The sequence below is a fragment of the Neofelis nebulosa genome, chromosome 12, assembly GCF_028018385.1.
Source record: "Neofelis nebulosa isolate mNeoNeb1 chromosome 12, mNeoNeb1.pri, whole genome shotgun sequence".
NCBI lineage: Eukaryota > Metazoa > Chordata > Mammalia > Carnivora > Felidae > Neofelis > Neofelis nebulosa.
Window position 1 is genome coordinate 12,755,955 of NC_080793.1, and position 21,085 is coordinate 12,777,039.

General features: G+C 39.7%; 1 protein-coding gene across 1 annotated transcript; it reads right to left on the bottom strand.

Annotated features, from left to right (window-relative positions):
- Window positions 1–571: 571 nt before the first annotated feature.
- Window positions 572–11,622, bottom strand: LOC131490950 (olfactory receptor 1G1-like). The gene is made up of 2 exons (XM_058693348.1): window positions 11,561–11,622; window positions 572–1,541 (listed from the first exon to the last, which is right to left on the bottom strand). Exons 1-2 carry the CDS (start codon window positions 11,620–11,622, stop codon window positions 572–574), a joined length of 1,032 nt encoding a protein of 343 aa, XP_058549331.1.
- Window positions 11,623–21,085: the final 9,463 nt, after the last annotated feature.

Genomic DNA, 21,085 nt, shown 5'->3' on the forward strand with positions numbered 1-21,085 from the left:
TTTACATCCAAATTAGTTAGCATATAGTGCAGGTTTGATACGTTTATATACCACAGTATGATTACTACATTAGCATTCGTTAACACCTTTATCATGTCACCTAATTATCACTTCTTGTTGTGTGTTGAGAACTATTAAGATCTAACACCTTGGCAACTATGAAGTATATAATACAGTATTGTTGACTATAATCGCTGTGTTGTGCATTAGATCTCTCCTCTTGTTGTTGGGGAAGGATTTATAAGCCTACACTGCACTCCTATTGAGATTTCTCCTAGAAGCCAAGTGTTGCCTGGCACTTTGCATGTTTCCAACCTAGACTGAATCTGCTTAGATGCATGTACCCGTTTATCAAGTCACGTCAGAGGGACTGTGGTCACTCCCTGTCCCCAGGCTGCAGTTCTGTCCTTGGCCAGATAGTCCTATTCCAGTCCTGCAAAGTTGGTCTTCACTTTCTTGCATCTGCTTGTAAGGCCAACTCAGGAAAGTGAGTCTTTCAGATTTACAATGGACAAGTCCTGGGAAGGAGGCATGTTGAAAAGTCTGGGCTTCTGCTATGGGGAAGGACTCTTTATGATGTGGAACATCTTCCCCAGCCAAGGAGTCTCCACAAAGCCCCCTTCATGTCCCTGTTCCTCAGGCTGTAGATAAAGGGGTTCAGCAAGGGGGTGACCATCGTATATACTACAGATGCCACCATTCCTATTTCTGCTGAATAGGTGGATGAGGGCTGGAAATACACCAGAAAGAGCGTCCCGTAGAAGAGAGTAACCACTGACAGGTGAGAGCCACAGGTCGAGAAGACCTTGTGCTTCCCCCCAGCAGAGGGGACCCTGAGGATGGTGTGGATGATGTGGGCATAAGAGAGCAGGACACAGGTGAGAGGGACCACACCTGAGAGGGCTGCTTCAGCAAACATCATGACCTGAAAGATCTGGGTGTCTGAACAGGCAAGTTTGAGGAGAGGGAGAAGATCACAGAAAAAGTGTGGGATGGCATGAGAGGCACAGAAGGAGAACTGAGACATGAGGAGGGTGAGCGAGGAGGCCAGGAGGTGGGAGCAGAGCCAGGATGCGGCGACCAGCAGCAGGCAGCGCTGGGGACACATGATCGTGGTGTAGTGGAGAGGAAGGCAGATGGCCACGTAGCGGTCATATGCCATCGCGGCCAGCAGAAAGTCATCCAGCAGGGTCAGCGCCATGAAGAAGTACATCTGCACGAGGCACCCAGCGTGGGAGATGGCGTGGCGCTGTGTCAGGATGTTCGCCAGCACCTTGGGGACAATGGTGCAGGTGAAGCAGTTCTCGACGAAGGACAGGTTGTCCAGGAAGAAGTACATGGGGGTGTGGAGGTGCTGGTCAGAGCCAATGGCCATGATGATGAGCAGGTTCCCCAACACGGTGACCAGGTACATGCCCAGGAAGAGTCCGAACAGGAGAGGCTGCTGCTCAGGGTGTGCAGAGAAGCCCAGGAGCAGGAAGTCAGAGACGCTGGTTTGGTTTCTGATTTCCTTCAAGAAGAGAAATTGGAGGAGAATCTTGCTTAAAAAGATAGGGTGTGAATACTACGGAGTCTAGAGCTTTGGTCTTTCTCTATTCCTTGAAGAGGTTACTCAGATTCACTAGCAGCTATGATGGCAGGGTGGGCAAATAAGGAAAATATGAGGACTGTGGACTATAGTAATCAGGCATTGTGGGGGGTGTAACTTGGTTTCTAGATTCTTGCCCTACATGTGACTGAATGAGGCTGAACTGGTTTTCATCTGGATTGACTCCCCCCAGGATTAATTCCTTTTTTAACTTTAGAACACTTGTTCAACCTTAATGCTCTACTGTGGAGTCCTTTGGGGTCATGCATATCCTAAGATAGTGGGCAATACGAGATACCCTGTCTGTGTGTGAGTGTGTGTTTACTGAGAGAAATGGAAGAAAAAGTCTTTAGATGTGCCAGGTGTGCTGTATGTCTTTGTGTTTGAAGACTGTTCCAGTGAATTAATGTAGATATGAAAACTGTTAACTGAACTTTGTGAATGAAGGGAGTGCTGTTTTCATTATCATCATCAACTTCACTATCAGCCAGCGGCATGTTTTAAGATCACAGTCTTTGGAGGGACACCTGGGTGACTCAGTCGGTTGAGCGCCTGACTTCGGCTCAGGTCATGGTCTCACATTTCGTGAGTTCAAGCCCCACATTGGGCTGTCCGCATGGAGCCTGGCTGGGATCCTCTGTCCCCTTCTCTCTCTGCCCCTCCCCCACTCATTCTCATTCTCTCTCTCTCTCTCTCTCTCTCTCTTAAAAATAAATAAACATTAAGAAAATTAAGAAAAAAGATCACAGTCTCTGGAGTCTAGAGACAGGCTGGGAATCCTTTCTCTGCTGTTCTCTGAGTGTGCTCTTGGGCAAGTTACTTAAGCTCCTTGAGTCTCTGTTTCCTCGTTTGTACAACGTGTACTCGCTTCATAGAATCACTGAAGCTAATGAGATAACATCAAGGAAGGGCTCGCCTCCATTAAGGGGTGATCGTCGATTCATTGTTGACAGGAGTTGAAGAAATGTGAGCCCGGGTCCCACAATGCAATGGTTTACATCAGACAACCTGCTTAATTATAACTTTGCTTCTCTCATGCCTTTTTTCACTTTGGTAAATGCCCCCTTGGAGTTTGCTTTCTTGGTGTTTAGATGCAGAGAATGATGCCGCCTGATAGGTTTGTTGAGGGGATAAATACTGGGTCAATGAAGGTTGTCTTCACAAACCAGATTTCATGAACTTTATGAAATCTTGAAGATTCTTTGATTCATGATGTCATGATGTGCACTGGAAAAGAGGAATACCAGTGTCTCTGATGGTGTGAAAGAATGCATGTGCTGAAAGGTCAGGGGCAGCATGTGGCAGTGTCATACTCGTGGAGTGTGTTCCTTAATACATCTTTTCTGAGGTCTGATGAAATCTCCCCACTCTTTATGTGTGATTTTGAGAAAGTCACTTTGCCTTTTTGCTCCTCAGTTTTCACATCTGTTTAAATGAGTAAGTGTAGAGTTTACTGTGGGGAGTAGTGAGGGTAAAATTAGGCAATGGTTGTGAAATATTTAGACCAAGGCTGGTGCATACTAAGTGCTCAGTAAATATTAGCCATTATTGTTATTGTTGTTAGTACATGAGGGTGCTCCCATGTCACTGCTCCTGGCTCCTGCCTGAGAGGAGGTGGGCTTGAGAATTGTGAGGTGTCAGGGGAGAGTCACCATGATTATCACCATCACTGCCCTTGGGTGGTTATATCTTTGCTCAGAATGGTCACTGACAAAGCCTCTGCTTTGGCATTGGGAAGCCCCATGTAAACTTGGTCAAATAACTTTTTTTTTTTTTTTGAATCTCTCTCTCTCTCTCTCTCAAAAAAGAGAGAGAGAGAGAGTGGAGGAAGGGGCAGAGGGAGAGACTCTTAAGCAGGCTGCATGCTCAGTGCAGAGTCTGACATGGGGCTTGATCCCATGACCCTGGGATCATGACCTGAGCTGAAATCAAGAGTCAGGCACTCAACCTACTGAACCACCCATGCCCCAACTTGGGCAAATAACTTAATCAGGAACAGCCCAGGTATCGTTAACAATACAATGGGAACAAATAACTAGATTTTATATAGTTATTCACTGACTCTAATTAAAGAAAAAAGAAAGGATGTGAACAGGTTTGGTGCATTGTGAATGGTGGCGGTGGACGAGAGTGTGCGTAGTCCTATGATAGTAGCCCAGAGCAATTCTGGGAACCACACCTGCCCGAGAGCTGTGATGGTGGAGTCCATGAAGAAAATGAAAATGATGCGCCCTTTATTAATCAAGTGCTCTTCTGTTTGCAGAGTTCTGATGTCCACAGGTTTTGTTGCTGCACTGGTGCTATGTTCTGGTCACTGTGGACTTGAGGAAGGGTAGCCTGAGACTCTGTCTCCATAATGACCTCAGGCTGGATCAGCAAGGACCTGGCGAACATTGGACTTAGGTTCCCCTTATGGAGATTAGGAGAACTGGGAAGTGATGGGCAGATGTAGGAAAGAAAAGGGGAAAAAGAAAAAGGAGGAAGCTCTAATGGGCTGTGTGTGTCTGCACATGCGTGCCTGTGTGCATCCAGGCCTTTGGCAGACTGTGGTCTTCCTCCCCATCTCTGTGCCTTGGTGCTTACCTGGAGATACTGGCCAACCTCAGTCCCTGACACTGTCACCATGGATGTTGGATTCCCTGCTCCTTTGTCTCCCCAGGAAGACATGATTGGAGCCACGGAGCCCTTCCCTCTCTGCTGGAGCAGCACAGACTGAATACCCAGGAGGAACTGTTGACTATTCACAGGCGGTGTCTCCTGAGACCCAATCACAGGCTTCCTCGTTAGAGACAAGATGAGGCAGTTCTAGACTGTGGCCCCTTGAGTCCCAGCAATGTCTGTAATGCCCCCTTTCAAAGAGACTGGGGCTGGGATCCATGGAGGCACTTCTGGAATTTTTCCCTTGGATGAGGTGCAGGTCAGGTTTGTCATCGTCAGCCTTTCCCCATCGTGGAGTACACACTTTCTAATAAGAGCCTAGTCCTCATGGATGAAACGTAGGTTGCAGAAAATAAGAGGGAAAAAATATATTGGAGGTCACCATTGTTGCCTTCAAATGTCATGTTGTAGAGGGGACATTCTTATTCTCTAGGACCCCAGTAGTCGATACATAATCAACATATAGGATCTACAGAAGGCCAAGGTGCTGGGGATCTTTGGATATTTCTTTGTTGTAAATCTGTTTTACATACAAAAGTGCTACACAGAAAACATACATGTGGTATTAAAGAATGATAATAAGATAATACTCGTGCTTTTTCCTTTCACATTTAATATTATAACAGTATATTAGAATGATAATATTTCTATCACTTAAAATCCCCCTTTGTGCCCCTCTGATCACATTTCCTTTTCTCCTCTACTAGAGGAAACCATTGTTGTGAGTATTCCTGTAGTCTTCTCTATAATTTTACCATCTATGCATATCACTCTAAAATATATATGGTCTGATTAGGCATGTTTTTGTGCTTTATGTGATTGGAATTATATTTTTTGTGTTCTTTTGTAACTTGCTTATTTTCGTCAATAGTTTTACATTTTTTAAAGGTTTTATTTTCTTTCCTTTTTTAAAGTTTAATTATTTATTGTTTTTTTAATTAAAAAATTTATATTCAAGTTAGTTAGCATATATGCAATAATGATTTCAGGAGTAGAATCCAGTGATTCATCCCCTACATATAACACCCGGTGGTTATCCCAACAAATGTCCTCCTTCATGCCCCTTGCCCATTTAGCCCATCCTCCACCCACATCCCCTCCTGTAACCCTGTTTCCTCTTTATGTTTAAGTCTCTTACATTTTGTTCTCCTTCCTGTTTTTATATCATTTTTGCTTCCCATTTTGTATCTTAAATTCCACATATGAATGGAGTCATATGATACTTGTCTTTCTCTGACTAATTTTGCTTAGCATAATATACTCTTACTTCCAACTATATTGTTGCAAATGGTAAGATTTCATTATTTTTTATTGCTGAGTAATAATCCATTGTACATATAAACCACATTGCCTTTATCCATTCATTTATCAATGGGCATTTGGGCTCTTTCCATATTTTGGCTATTGTTGATAGTGCTGCTATAAACACTGGGGTGCACGTGCCCCTTTGAAACAGCACACCTGTATCCTTTGGATAAATACCTAGTAGTGCAATTGCCGGGTCATAGGGTAGTTCCACTTTAAATTTAAAAAAAAAAATTTTTTTTTTCAACGTTTTTTATTTATTTTTGGGACAGAGAGAGACAGAGCATGAACGGGAGAGGGGCAGAGAGAGAGGGAGACACAGAATCGGAAACAGGCTCCAGGCTCCGAGCCATCAGCCCAGAGCCTGACGCGGGGCTCGAACTCACGGACCGTGAGATCGTGACCTGGCTGAAGTCGGACGCTTAACCGACTGCGCCACCCAGGCGCCCCCCACTTTAAATTTTTTGAGGAACTTCCATACTGTTTTCCAGAGTGGCTGCACCAGTTTGCATTTCCACCAACAGTGCAAAAATGTTCTTTCTCCGTATCCTCAATAACCTCTGCCCTTGCCTGAGTTGTTAATTTTAGCCATTCTGACAGGGGTGAGGTGATATCTCATTGTGGTTTTGATTTGTATTTCCCTGATGATGAATGATGTTGAGCATTTTTTCATGTATTTCTTAGCCATCTGGATGTCTTCTTTGGAAAAGTGTCTATTCATGTATTCTGCCCATTTCTTCACTGGATTATTTGTTTTTTGGGTGTTGAATTTGATAGGCTCTTTACAGATTTTGGATACTAACTCATTATCTGATATGTCATTTGCAAATATCTTCTCCCATTCTGTAGGTTGCCTTATTATGGCTGATTGTTTCCTTTGCCATGCAGAAGATTTTTATCTTGATGAGGTCCCAATAGTTCATTTTTGCTTTTGTTTCCCTTGCTTCCAGAAATACGTTGAGTAAGAAGTTGCTGCGGTCAAGGTCAAAGAGGTTTTTGCCTGCTTTCTCCTCGAGGATTTTGATGGTTTTCTATCTTACATTTAGCTCTTTCACCCATTTTGAATTTATTTTTGTGTATGGTGTAAGAAAATGGTCCAGGTTCATTCTTCTGCAAGTCGCTGTCTAGTTTTCCCAGCACCATTTGCTGAAGAGACTGTCTTTATTCCATTGGATATTCTTTCCTGCTTTGTCAAAGATTAGTTGGCCGTACATTTTTGGGTCCATTTCTGGGTTCTCTATTCTGTTCTATTGATCTGAGTGTCTGTTTTTATGCGAGTACCATACTGTCTTGATGATTACAGCTTTGTAATACGTCTTGAAGTCCGGAATTGTGATGCCTCCAGCCTTGGTTTTCTTTTTCAGGATTACTTTGGCTATTTGGGGGTCTTTTCTGGTTCCATACACATTTTAGGGTTGTTTGTTCTAGCTCTGTGAAGAATGCTGGTGTTATTTTGATAGGGATTACATTGACTATGTAGATTGCCTTGGCTAGTGTCGACAGTTTAACAATATTTATTCTTCCAATCCATGAGCATGGAATATTTTTCCATTTTTTAAATGTCTTCTTCAATTTCTTTCATAAGCTTTCTATATAGTTTTCAGTGTATACATTTTTCACCTCTTTGGTTAGGTATTTTCCTAGGTATTTTATGGGTTTTAGTACAATTGTAAATGAGATTGGTTCCTTGATTTCTCTTTCTGATGCTCATTATTGGTGTATAGAAATACAACCAATTTCTGTGCATTGATTTTATATCCCATGAGTTTGCTGAATTCATGGATCAGTTCTAGCAGGTTTTGGTGGAATCTTTTGGGTTTTCCATATAGAGTATCATGTTGTCTGCAAAGGTGTCTGAAAGTTTGACTTCCTCCCTGCCGATTTGGATGCCTTTTATTTCTTTGTGTTGTGTGATTGCTGAGGCTAGGACTTCCAATACTGTGTTGAATTACAGTGGCTAGAGTGGTCATCCCTATCGTGTTCCTGACCTTAGAGGAAAAGCTCTCAGCTTTTCCCCATTGAGTATGATATAGCAGTGGATCTCTTGCATATGGCTTTTATGATCTTCACATATGATCCTTCTAGCCCTACTTTCTTGAGTGTTTTTATCAAGAAATGATGCTGTATTTTGTCAAATGATTTCTCTGCATCTATTGAGAGGATCATGTGGTTCTTGTCCTGTCTTTTATTAATGTGATGTCACATTGATTGATTTGAGGATATTGAACCAGCCTTGCATCCCAGGTATAAATCACACTTGATCATGGTGGATTATTCTTTTAATGTATCATTGGATCCAGTTGGATAGTATCTTGTTGAGAATTTTTGCATCCATGTTCATCAGGGAAATTGGTCTATAGTTCTCCTTTTTAGTGGGGTCTTTGTCTGGTTCTGGAATCAATGTAATGCTGGCCTCATAGAATGAGTTTGGAAGTTTTCCTTCCAATTCTATTTTTTTGGAACAGCTTCAAAAGAATAGTGTTAACTCTTCTTTAAATGTTTGGTAGAATTCCCCTAGAAAGCCATCTGGCCCTGGACTCTTGTTTTTTGGGAGATTTTTGATTACTAATTCAATTCCCTTACTGGTTAGGGGTCTGTTAAAATTTTCTATTTCCTACTTGTTTCAGTTTTGGTAGTGTATATGTTTCTAGGAATTTGTCCATTTCTTCCAGATTGCCCATTTTATTGGCATATAATTTCTCATAATATTCTCTTATTATTGTTTTTATTTCTGTTGGTTGTGATCTCTCCTCTTTCATTTGTGATTTTATTTATTTGATTCCTTTACTTTTTCTTGTTGATCATACTGGCTAGGTGTTTATCATTTTTGTTAATTCTTTCAAAGAACCAGCCCCTGGTTTCATTTATCTGTTCTACCTTTTTTTAAAAAAATTTCCATAGCATTGATTTCTGCTTTAATCTTTATTATTTCCTGCCTTCTGCAGGTTTGGGGTTTTATTTGCTGTCCTTTTTCCAGCTCTTTAAGGTGTAAGGTTAGGTTGTGTCTCAGAGACATTTCTTCCTTCTATAGGAAGGCCTGGATTGCTATATACTTCTCTCTTATGACCGCCTTTGCTGCATCCCAGAGGTTTTGGGCTATTGTGTTATCATTTTCATTGGTTTCCATGTACTTTTTTATTTCCTTTTTAACTTCTTGGTTAAAGAATTACTAAGAACTTCATTTTTTAGTGGGGTGTTCTTTAATTTTCATGTATTCATGGTCTTTCCAAATTTTTTCTTGTGGTTGATTTTGAGTTTTCTAGTGTTGTGGTCTAAAAATATGCGTGGTATGATCTTGATCTTTCTGTACTTGTTGAGGGCTGATTTGTGTCCCAGTATGAGATCTATTCTGGAGAATGTTCCATGTGCACTTGAGAAGAATGTGTATTCCACTGCTTTAGGATGAAATGTTCTGAATATATCTGTTAAGTTCATCTGGTCCAGTGTGTAATTCAAAGCCATTGTTTCCTTGTTGATTTTCTGCTTAGATGATCTGTCCATTGTTGTAAGTGGGTGTTGAAGTCGCCTCCTATTATGGTATTATTATAAACGAGTTTCTTTATGTTTGTGATTAATTGGTTTATATATTTGGGTTCCCTTGCATTGGGGGCATAAATGTTTACAATTGTTAGTCATCTTGGTGGATAGACCCCTTAATTATGATATAATGCCCTTCTTCATCTCTTGTTTCAGTCTTTATTTTAAAATCTATATTGTCTAATATAAGTATGGCTACTCCAGGTTTCTTTTGGCAGCCATTAGCACGATACATGATTCTCCATCCCCTTACTTTCAATCTGAAGGTGTCTTTAGGTCTAAAATGGGTCTCTTGTAAACAGCATATAGATGGATCTCATTTTCTTATCCATTCTATTACCCTATGTCATTTGATTGTAACGTTTAGTCCATTGAAATTTAGAGTACTGAAAGATATGAATTTATTGCCATTGTGTTACCTGTAGAATTGGGAGTTTTTTGTGGTATCTTCTGGTCCTTTCAAAAATCTTTGTTGCTTTTGGTCTTTTTTGCTTTGTTTTGTTTTGTTTTGTCTTTTTATCCCCTCAGAGAGTCCCCCTTAAAATTTTTTGCAGGGCTAGTTTAGTGGTCATGAACTCCTTTAGTTTTTGTTTGTCTGGGAAACTCTATCTCTCCTATTTTGAATGACAGCCTTGATGGACAAAGAATTCTTAGCTGCATATTTTTCTGATTCAGCACGTTGAATATATCCTGTCACTCCTTTTTGGCCTGCCAAGTTTCTGTGGATAGGTTTGCTGTGAACCTGATCTGTCTTCCTTTAGTCTTAAGGACTTTTTTCCCTTGCTGCTTTCATAATTCTTTCCTTGTCTGTGTATTTTGTGAATTTGACAATGATATGCGTTGTTGATGGTCAGTTTTTGTTGAATCTAATGGGAGTTTTCTGTTCTTCTTGGATTTTGATGTCTGTGTCTTTCCCTAGGGTAAGAAAGATTTCTGCTATGATTTTCTCACATAAACCTTCTACCCCTTTTTCTCTTTCTCATTTTCTGGGACTCCTATGATTTGGATGTTATTCCTTTTTAACTAGTCACTACGTTCTCTAATTCTTGTGCTCTTTTCCTTAGTTTCCTTTTTTTTCTGCTTCATTATTCTCCATAATTTTGTCTTCTATATTGTTGATTCATTGCTCTGCTTCATGCATCCATGCTGCCATGGCATCTATTTGAGATTGCATCTCAGTTATGGCATTTTTAGTTTCATCCTGATTAGACTTTACTTCTTTTATCTCCACAGAAAGGGATTCTATGGTTTTTTCCACCCCAGCTAATATTCTTCTTATCCTGATTCTAAATTCTAGTTAAGACATCTTGCTTATATCTATGTCGACTAAATCCCTGGCTGTCATTTCTTTTGGGGTGGTTCCTTCATTTTGTCATTTTAGAGGAAGAAAAAGAATTAATAAAATAAAAAATTAAATTAAAAAATTAAAAACAACATGAAAAATCATAAATGTAGCTAGATTCTAGGTGTGTTTTGGTCTGGTTGTTGAAAGAAGCTTGATAGAATGAAGAGAAATGGAAAAGAAAATAAAAAAGTAAGAAAATGTTTAAAAAATTAAAAAATGTATACAACAAAATAGAATAAAATGAAGAAAGTAAAATAGAATAAAAAATTCTCAAAAAATAAAAAATATAGTAAAAAAATTAAAAAAAAATTTTACAGGGAAAAGAAAAATAAAGTTTTCTCTCTCTGTATCCAAGAATAAGAAAAGAAGAAAAGAAAAACAGAAAAAAAAACCCCAGAAAACAAACAAACAAAAAGAAAAAAAACAAAAAATGAATAGATTGACCAATGAGCAGAATGAAATCTGAATGAAATTACATCCAGTTTTCCCTAGAAGTCTATCTATGAGGCAGTTTATAGTCTGTACACTAAGCAGGAGACTTGTGGTGATTCTCTAGCCTGAGCTTGGTTGGCACAGTTGGACAGGGCTTGGTGCAACAGCTCTATTCTCCACTAGGTGGTGCTGCTGAGCTTACTGGGGTGGATTGGTGTGGCATGTGCCATGTATGTGCAGGTGCAGGAGAGGTTAAAATGGTGTCATCCAGCTTCCCAGTCTCTGGCACGAGGGTTACCAGCAATCAAGCACCTCTCCTTTGCCTCTAGCTTCCATCCATTCCCTGCTTCTGCACTGTCCACATCCAAGTATCAGCCTGCCAGGTGGTACCTCCCTCCTGAATTATATCTCATACAGGGCTGTGTTTCCAAACCCCTCACTTCTGAGATCCCTGCAGCTTAGACCCACTCTGACCCTCTGGGAGGGCCTCACCGAGCAATGGCTAGTTGCTGACTTGCCCCTGGGAACATTTGTACAGTTGTGCTGTTGCAGAGCTTCAGAGATTATGGCAAAACACAAACAGCCAGCGCCAGGTTTCACCATACCCTAGCGTCTTTGTTCCAATGCCAGCAAATGTTGCTGGTCTTTGGGGCCCACTGTGATCTTTGCCTGTGGGGAGGCTGTAGGGCCTCTACCAAATGCCCTTGTAGTAGAGGAACCGCTTGTCCCCATGTGGACCCCGGCCCACTTGGACCATGTTGCCTGCTCCTGGGTCTTTGCTCTTCCTACAGAGCACCACCAGGTATCAATCTGTAGAATTTCTGACTCTGCTCTCCCTGTTTATAGAGTCCTAATGGTATTGAAACCCACTCCTTTCTCCCTTCTCCCTTTCTTGTTTAGTCACTTGTGCATTTCCACTTTTTCTCTTTCTCTCCAGCTACTTTCAGGGGGAGTGCTTTTTTCTGTACTCTCCCCCCTTTCTCTGTTCTCTTTCTGCAAAAACAGCCCCCTACCCTCCACAGCTTCTCTCTCCCCCAGCTCACCTCTCCATGCCACTACCTGCTGAGTTCTGTGGCTCAAGTTATGCAGATTGTTGTGTTAATCTTCAGATCAATTTTCTACGTGTGCAAAATGGGTTTGGTGCTGATATAGCTGCATTTCAGGGATGAGAGAAGCGGAGAACTTCCATGCTGCTCTGCCGTCTTGGCCCCTCCCCTAGTTTTACATTTTTTTGAGGTCCGTCCATACCCACGCATGTAGCTGCAAATCTGGTACAGGCCAGTAATCCCCCATCACAAACTCTCATTGCCAGCTGTATCATTGTGTGTTTCAGAATTTTTGGATTTGAAATGGTGTGTTCTGCTGTGTATGACTGTCCTAGCTGGTTTTGACACCAAACACACAACATCTTACAACAGAATGAATGAATATCCACACCATGTGGGACTAGTAAAGACTACTAGTATCATCCTTTCAAGTCACACCAGGTGTTGTGAGCTTGCTGTAAGCTTTTGAAGCCTTTGAAAACCTTTATGTTACTGGAGCTTTTGGGATGTCAGAAGTGCAGATGTCATGGTATTTAGTGGTATTTCTTCTGTATGTTTAAGACTATTTTTTTAAAGTTTATTTTTTATTTATTTTGAGAGAGAGACAGAGAACAAGTCGGGGAGAGGCAAAGAGAGAGGGAGACAGAATCCCAAGCAGGCTTCATGCTGACAGCACAGAGTCCAATACTGGGCTCGAACTCACAAACGTGAGATCATGACCTGAGCTGAAGTCAAGAGCTGGATGTTGAACCGACTGGGCCATCCAGGTGCCCCTAGGACTATTTTTTAAAATCAGTGAAATGTAAGATACTTAGAGAAAACTGCACAGAATGTAAATACATTGCCCGGTGAACTATTATGGAGCAAACACCTGTGAATCATTTCCCACATCAAGAAGTAGAAGTTCTCCTGCTCTCTGCCAATCACTGCCCTTTTTCCTCCAGGTCAAATAACCACGTTTTCCTAACATTTTGTTATAGTTTTGCCTGGTGATGAACTTTATATAAATAGTATCACATACTCTATTTTTTTTTTTTTGTCTGATTTCTCTTGCTGAACATCTGGACATTTGTGAGCTTCATCTAGGTTGCCGTGTGCAGCTGTGGTTTGCTAATTTTCATCATTGTAAGATGTTCTATTGTATGTGGATATTAGGCATTGCTCCATCTGCTGTCGAAGGAATATCCAGGCTTTGGCTATTAGGAATAATGATGTGATGATCATTGTCATGTGCCTTCCTTTCTTTTCTCTAAAAACTGCACAATACAATCGACCATGGTAACTACTTTTTAATTGTATATTTCAGTATTGTTGAGTATACTCACACTGTTGTGCAACAGATTTCTAGAACTTTTTCATCTTGAAAAACTGAAACTCTATACCCACTGTACAAGTGCCCATTTCCCCCCACCCCTAGCGCCCAGTCTATGAATTTGACTACTTTAGATACCTCATATAAGTAGATTCACACAGTATTTATGTTTTGGTAACTTAGTATAGTCTTAACTTTCATCCATGTTGTAGCATGTGACAGTATTTCCTTCCTTTCAAGGCTGAATTATAGTCTATTTTATGTGTATGCCACATTTTATTTATCCATTTATCTGTGACTGGACATGTAGGTTGCTTCCATCTCTTGGCTATTGCGAACAATGCTGCTGTCAACACATGAGTGGAGTTATCTCTTCGAGATCCTGATTTCAATTCTCTTGGATGTATACCCTGAAGTATAAGATGTTTAGTCATTTTTTTTGTATTTTGGAGAGTGCCTACTTTTTTTTTTTGTTTGTTTGATTTTTCTGTTGGCTCATTCTTGGTTTTTCTCCATGACTCATTTAACTCTTTAAATATTCTGTATATATAAGTTCCTTATTGATTGTTTGTGTTAAAATTTTTTTCCAGCCTGTTTTCACTCATTTTTAAATCATATTTTTAAAAATAATACATGTTTTCCATTTTAATTTGATTGAATTCACCAATATTTTTCTTTTTGTTAGTGCTTATTTCATTTCTGGTTTAAGAAATTCTTTTAAAAAAATGTTTGTTTATTTATTTATTTTGAGAGGGAGAGAGAGAGCATGAGCAGAGGAGGGGCAGAGAGAAAAGGAGAGAAGGAATCCCAAACAAGCTCTGTGCTGTCAGTGCAGAGCCCAACGTGGGGCTCGATCCCACAAACCATGAGATCATGACCCTGAGCTGAAACCAAAAGGCAGATGCTTAGCTGACTGAGCCACCCAGGCACGCCAAGAATTACTTTCTATCCAAGATCAGGAAGATCTTTTCCAGTGTTCTCTCTTAAAAGCTTTCTCATTTTGCCTTTCACATTTAGGCTTCATCTGGAACTGATTCATCTGGAATTGATTTTTGTGTTGTAAAGTAAGTGTCTAAGTATTTTTTATGTCTAGACGCCAAATTGTCCCAGTATCCATTTGCCAATTCCACACTGTCTTGTAAACTATAGCTTGATACTAAGCCTTTATATCTGGCAGAGAAATTCTTCCCACTTTGTTCTTCTTCAAAAATTTCTTGGCTATTCCTTTTTTCATTTTATTTCATATGTTTATGCGTGTTTCTTTCCAAACACATATACACACAGACACACAGATACACATACACTTGTTGAATTTTTAAGATGGAACTGAATTTGATGGGGTTTTGGAGTGATGGTGGGGGTCTGGATCTGACCACCAAGGAAGAATTCTTGAGACACTTTTGGTGCAAAAGGGTGATTTTATTAAATCATGGGGACAGGACCCATGGGCTTGCACTGAAATAGCTGCACTGTGGTTGTGAAGGGTGACTGATTATATACTATGGAGTTGGGGGAGGTAAAGGGGAAAGGGAGGCTTCCAGAAGGGCTTTCATATGCTAAAGGAGACTCTTAACATACCCAAGGCCTTGCTAAGATTGTTTTCCCTCTAGTAAGGCATTAACAATAACACAGTAGGGGGTTCCTGGAGAAATATTATACTCTGTATGTATTTGCCTCAAGTATTTGTCAGTGGGCTTCATATTATAAGGAAATTTAATTTTACCTCCCATTTCCTTCTTGCCTTTGTTCACCATATCACTATGGAGGAGAGGGTGATGTTGGGGCTCCAGGAAACAGAGTCTACAGGTTTCTAGAGATCAGGCTGTTGATAAGGTTGCCTTTTTCTTGTGATTTACTAAGACATTTGTCAACTGCTGGTGACTCACGCCCTGTGTGACTGTGATCTCTATCAGTTAACCATTTGTTTTCTCTTTACCTCAGTGCTTCCTGAGGGATGTCACAGGTATCCTACCTGGGGAAAGGGGGGTTTGCTGGGTGTTAGTTTGCCTTATCAAATTGAATCAGATGGATTCAAACAATTTAGAGGGGATGCTCTCATAATTATAGAGATTTCCAATTCATGACCGTTGTATGTCAGTTTATGAAGATCTTTAATAAATGTCAATAATGTTTTATTCATTTATTTTATTTTATTTAAAAATACTTATTTTTGGGAGAGCACAAGTAGGGGAGGGACAGAGGATCTGAAGAGAGAGGGGGACAGAGGATCTGAAGTGGGCTCTGCACTACTAGGCTGACAGCAGCCAGCCCGATGCGGGGCTCGAACCCACGAATCATGAGATCATGACCTGAGCTGAAGTCAGACACTCAGCTGACTGAGCCACCCAGGCATCCCAATAATGGTTTATTCATTTTTATGTAGTAGTCTTGTATGTATTTTGATGGATTCATTTCTGGGTACTTGGTGTTTTTAAACTATATTTGAAGCAGGAGCTCATAAATACCTTATTTCTTTTTGTTCCTGGTGCATAGACACATATTTAGTTAAGCATAGATTTTGTATTTCGCTGTTTTGCTAATGTTTAAGTCTAACATCGGTAGAAGTTTTTGGAATTTTGATTATACAATCATGCCATCCATAAACCAAAGGAAATTTTGTTTCTCCCTTTATTTCCTTTTGTTACTTCTTTTATCTTTTATTTATTTTTATTTCTTTTCTGCACTGCCTGTGACTTCCAGCACAATGTTAAATAGCAGTGCTAAGAGCTGCTACTTTTGTGTTGTTCCCATTTAGAAAGCAAAGGTTCTAGCGTTTCTTTTGTCTCCATTTGGCTAAGAGAGCTTTACTCTGATTGAATACTTTATTACAGCAAATGCTTTTTCTTCTATCTGTTGAGGTAATCACATGATCTTTGTCCTTTGTTTTGTAAATATGGAGAATTACTCTGATGAATTTTTAGAAGTAGAATCAAAATAGATTTTTCATTAGAGAACAAAGCATTATTTTTAAAAAATTTGCTTTCTGACTCTGCCTATGCCATCAGCACTTTGCAATGATTTTTTTTTTGCTCCCCAGTAAGTACTATCAACTGAGTTGTGTACCACCCCCCTCCCAATTTATATATTGAAGCCCTAACCTCCAATGGGATTGTATCTAGAGACAGGGTCTTTAGGAGGTAATTAAAGTAATATGAGGTTTTAAGAGTGGGGCTCTAGGGGAGCCTGGGTGGCTCAGTTGGTTAAAAGTCCCAACTCTTGATTTCGGCTCAGGTCATGACCTCACGGTGCATGAGTTCAAGCTCTGTGTCAGGCTCCGTGCTGGCAGCACTCTCTCTCCCTTTCTCTCTCTCTCTCTCTCTCCCTTTTTTTCTCTCTCTCTCTCTCCCTTTTTCTCTCTCTCTCTCTCTCTCCCTTTTTTTCTCTCTCTCTCCCTTTCTCTCTCTCTCTCTCTCTCCCTCTCTCCCTTTTTCTCTCTCTCTCTCCCTTTCTCTCTCTCTCTCTCCCTTTCTCTCTCTCTCTCTCCTTCCCTTTCTCTCTCTCTCTGTCCTCTTTCTCTCCTGCTCTCTCCCTCTTTTTCAAAATAAATAAATAAACTTAAAAAAAAAAAAGTGTGGTCTCTAATCCTATAGAAACAAAATCTTGTTCTCTGTCTGCCATGTGAAGACACAGAAGGTGGCTGCGTGCAAGCCAGGAAGAGTTCTTACCAGAAACTGACAATGCTGGCACCCTGATCCCAGGCTTCCAGCCTCCAGAGCAGTGAGAAAAGAAATTTCTGTCGTTTAAGCCACCCAGTCTATGGTATTTTGTTGTGGCAGCCTGAGTTGGCTAAGACTATAAGGAAAGGATTTTTGATCCTGAAACAGACAATTTGGCGTACATGGACACACCATAGTTTCTGCTGACCTGTGTGTGTGTGTGTGTGTGTGTGTGTACAGCTTTATAAGAACTTAAGGTCTCATAGAATGACTCAAACCCGGCCTGGCCACATGCCACACGTGGTGCTTTTTCAACCTTCATTGATATAAAGGCAAGTCTATTATAAGGGATTTGGGGCAGTCTAGTTTTGTTAGAGGCTCTACTGTTAGGTAACCTAGATCAATACCTCAAACGCTGAAACCCTGTTGAAGGCCTCTAGATCTAATCTCTGGAAGAGAAAAATTCTTTGATTAATTATTGAAGTTAAGCCAACCTTGAGTTACTGAGAAAATCCAATGTGGTCATGAAAAATGATCTTTTCTTATGCATTGTTTGATTTGTTTTGTTAATATTTTGTCTGAATGTGAATCTGTATTCATTAAAGGTACCTGATTGCAACTGTCCTTTTGTATGAGGATGGTCAGCTTTTAATATCAAGGTTTGCTCACTTCATAAAGGGGTCTTGTGAATGTCTCTTATTTTTTATTACTTGGAGAAGTTTTTGTAAGGTATAAATTAATTCTTTCTTGGAAGCAATTTTTCACATGAACCCTGTTTTAATCATTTGGTCCAGGAATTTTCTTTTCTTTTCTTTTCTTTTCTTTTCTTTTCTTTTCTTTTCTTTTCTTTTCTTTTCTTTTCTTTTCTCTTCTCTTTCTCTTTCTCTTTCTCTTTTTCTTTCTTTCCTTCCTTCCTTCTTTCTTTCTTTCAGTTTATTTATTTTGAGAGACAGAGAGAGAGAGTGAGAGCGAGCAGGGACGGGACAGAGAGAAAAGGAGAGAGAGGATCCCAAGCAGGCTCCACTCTGCCAGCACAGAGCCCTATGTGGGGCTCGAACTCATGAACCTTGAGATCATGACTTGAGTCAAAACCAAGAGTGAACTCTTTTTTTTTTTTTTTTTAAAGTTTATTTATTTATTTTTTTTTTTTTGAGAAAGTCAGAGCACAAGAGGGAGAAGGGCAGAGAAAGAGGGAGACAAAGAATCCAAAGCAGGTTCCAGGCTCTGAGCTGTCAGCACAGAGCCTGACGTGGGGCTTGAACTCAGAGCCATGAGATTGTGACCTAAGCCAAAATCAAGTCACTCAACCAACTGAGCCACCCAGGAGCCCCCCAAGAGTGAACTCTTAACTGACTGAGCCACCCAGGCCCCTGGGCCAGGAATTTTTTTTTGAGGAAAGACTTTAATGGTTATAGATCTATTCAGATTTTAAATTTCTTCTCATGTCAGGTTTTAGTAAGTTGTATATTTATAGGAGTTTGTCTATTTAATCTAAAATTTCAAATTTATTAGCATGTTATTCATAACATCCTCTTATATTATTGTAATATCTGAAGAGATGTCATTCTGTTTTCCCTGTTATTGGTAATTGGTGAGCTTTTTTTTTTCTCAATTAGTTTCATTAGAGGGATATGAATTTTATTGATATTTTCAAAGATTAATCTTTCAGCTTTTGAACTTATCAGTTGTATTTTCTTCCTATTTCAGTATTTTTTGCTCTTTCTTTTACTCTCCTTGCATTGATTTTGCTGTTCTTTTTCTAACTTTTCATGATGGGTGCTTAGCTAATAGTTTGCAGCTTTCTCTGCTTCTTAACCTCTGCATGTAGCATGTATGGCTACAAATTTTCCCTAAATATTTTAAGTGTTTCCCACATGCTCCCAAATACAACATGTTGGTTTTTGTTTGCACATATTTTTAAATATCCATCACTTTTTATATTTTACTACTAGATTATTTCTAAGTATGCTCCTCAATTCCTAATTATATGGGGAGTAGTCAGGTTATCTTTTTGTTGCTGATGTTTAGTTTAGTTGCATTTGTGGTTTCTATGATTTCGGTCCTTTGAAATTTGGAGATTTGCTTTGTGGCTTAGCTATGGTCAAGTTTTTAAAATATTCCTTGTATACATGAAAAAAATGTGTTCTCCACAAGTATGGGACACAGTGTTTTATACATGTGCATTAGGTTAATATTGTTGATTGTGTTTTCCAAACCTTTCATACATTTACTGATCTCTTTTTGCCTACTTGTTCTATCAATTATTAAGAGAAGTATATTAAAATCTTCCACTGAGTGTGTTTTTGTCTAGTTCTCTTTGTTCTATCAATTTAAAATGCCTATTTATAGCAATTGTTTTGCTAAAACATTTTAGAACAGTTATATCTTCCTGGTGAGTGAAAGATCTCAGGCTTATAGCATGAACCTTGTATCTGTAATAATGCTCTTTGTCTTAAAGTCTAGTTGTTTGATAATGATATAGCTACATATATATTTTTTTATAGTGTATGTATTTTCAACTTTATATTTTCTTTTTTTTAAATTAAAAAAAAAATCTAAGTAAACTCTACTCCACAGATGGGACTCAAACTCACAACCCCAAGAACAAGAGTCACATGCTCTACCAACTGAGCCGATCAGGTGCTCAACTTTCTGTTTTCAATCTTTATGCATTTTTAAGTTTTCAAGTAAATATTTAATTGAGGAATTATTGAAGTATACAGAAAAGTGTACAACACAATAAATGTATGGGTTGATTAATTTTTCCAAAATGCACACACGCACTGAGCCAGCCCTTAGGTCATGAAACAGAACCTGAACAGTAGCCCGGAAACCTCTTGGGTGTCCTTTATTATTATTATTTTTTAAAGTCTGTTTGTTTGTTTGTTTGTTTGTTTGTTTATTTATTTATTTATTTATGAGAGGGAGGGAGGGAGAGAGAGAGAGAGAGAGTGAATGAGTGGGTAGGAGTAGAGAGAGAGGGAAAGAGAGAGGATCCCAAGCAGGGATTCTCACTGACAGTGGGGGGCCCAGTGGGGGGCTTGAACTTACAAATTGGGAGATCACAACCTGAGCCAAACTCACATGATTAATGGAGTGAGCCACCCGCATGCCCCTTTGGGTGTCCTTTAAATTATCAGTCTTCTCCCTCCTTCCCAAACAACTCAAGTTTTAACTACATTGATTAGTTTTGCCTGCTTTTAAACTTTACACATAAGGAAGCTTCCAGTGTGTACTTTTTTATCTCAGATTAATCCTACCCAACACTGTGCGAGATGTGTCCATATATTTACATTTAACAGTACTTTATTCATTTTCATTGCTATGTGCCCTCATGAATATCCTAGAATTTATTAGCTGATGTTACCATTGATGGATTTTTGAGTTATTTCCAGCTTCTGGCTATGACAACACTGCTATGAACATTTTTGTACCTGCCTTTTGATTCCTCTTGGGTATATTGTTACAAATGAAGTTTCTGGCTCATAGGATAATGCATATGTCAACTTTAGTAGATACTGTGAGATAATTCTGTTGTACAAATTTACATTTTCACTAGCAATGTCTGAAAGATATGACTGCTGCCTATCCTGCCATTACTTGTCGTTTGTCTGTGTTTTCAATTGTAGTCGTCCTGGTAGCTGTTTGCTGGTATTGCACTGTGGCTTTAATGGGCATTTCCCTGATGACTGGTTATATCGAGAACCTTTTTATATTGATTGACCCTCCATCTGTACATTTTTTTTGGTGGCACATCTAGTCTAGCCTTTTGCCCATTTCTTTATGAGCTGCTTTTTTATGTATATAGATTTGGGGAATTGAGCTTTGAGTTAGAAAGACCTACTTGCCACACTCTGTGTTCAGCTAAGGTCTCGTGCTTGGAGTTGTCTGTGAAGTTGGCACCCAGTCTTGATTGGGTGATAGATACCATCCAAAAGGAGTTATTGTAGTGCTCTGGTAGGTCCCAATTGACATTCGAGAACTACTGGGTGGGGCTCTGAATACATTCTGTGTTTGTTTCTGCATTTCCTGCCATGGTGGGTCTGCTTTTATATTTGCTGTCCTTGGTGACCAGGAAGAAAATACTCACCACTGACCTAGCTTTGCTGCAGTATTTGATATATCTGGATATTTCAGACTCTGTCATTCTATACAGGAAGGACTGAACATTGGTTAATCAACTAATCAACTAACAACTAACAATCA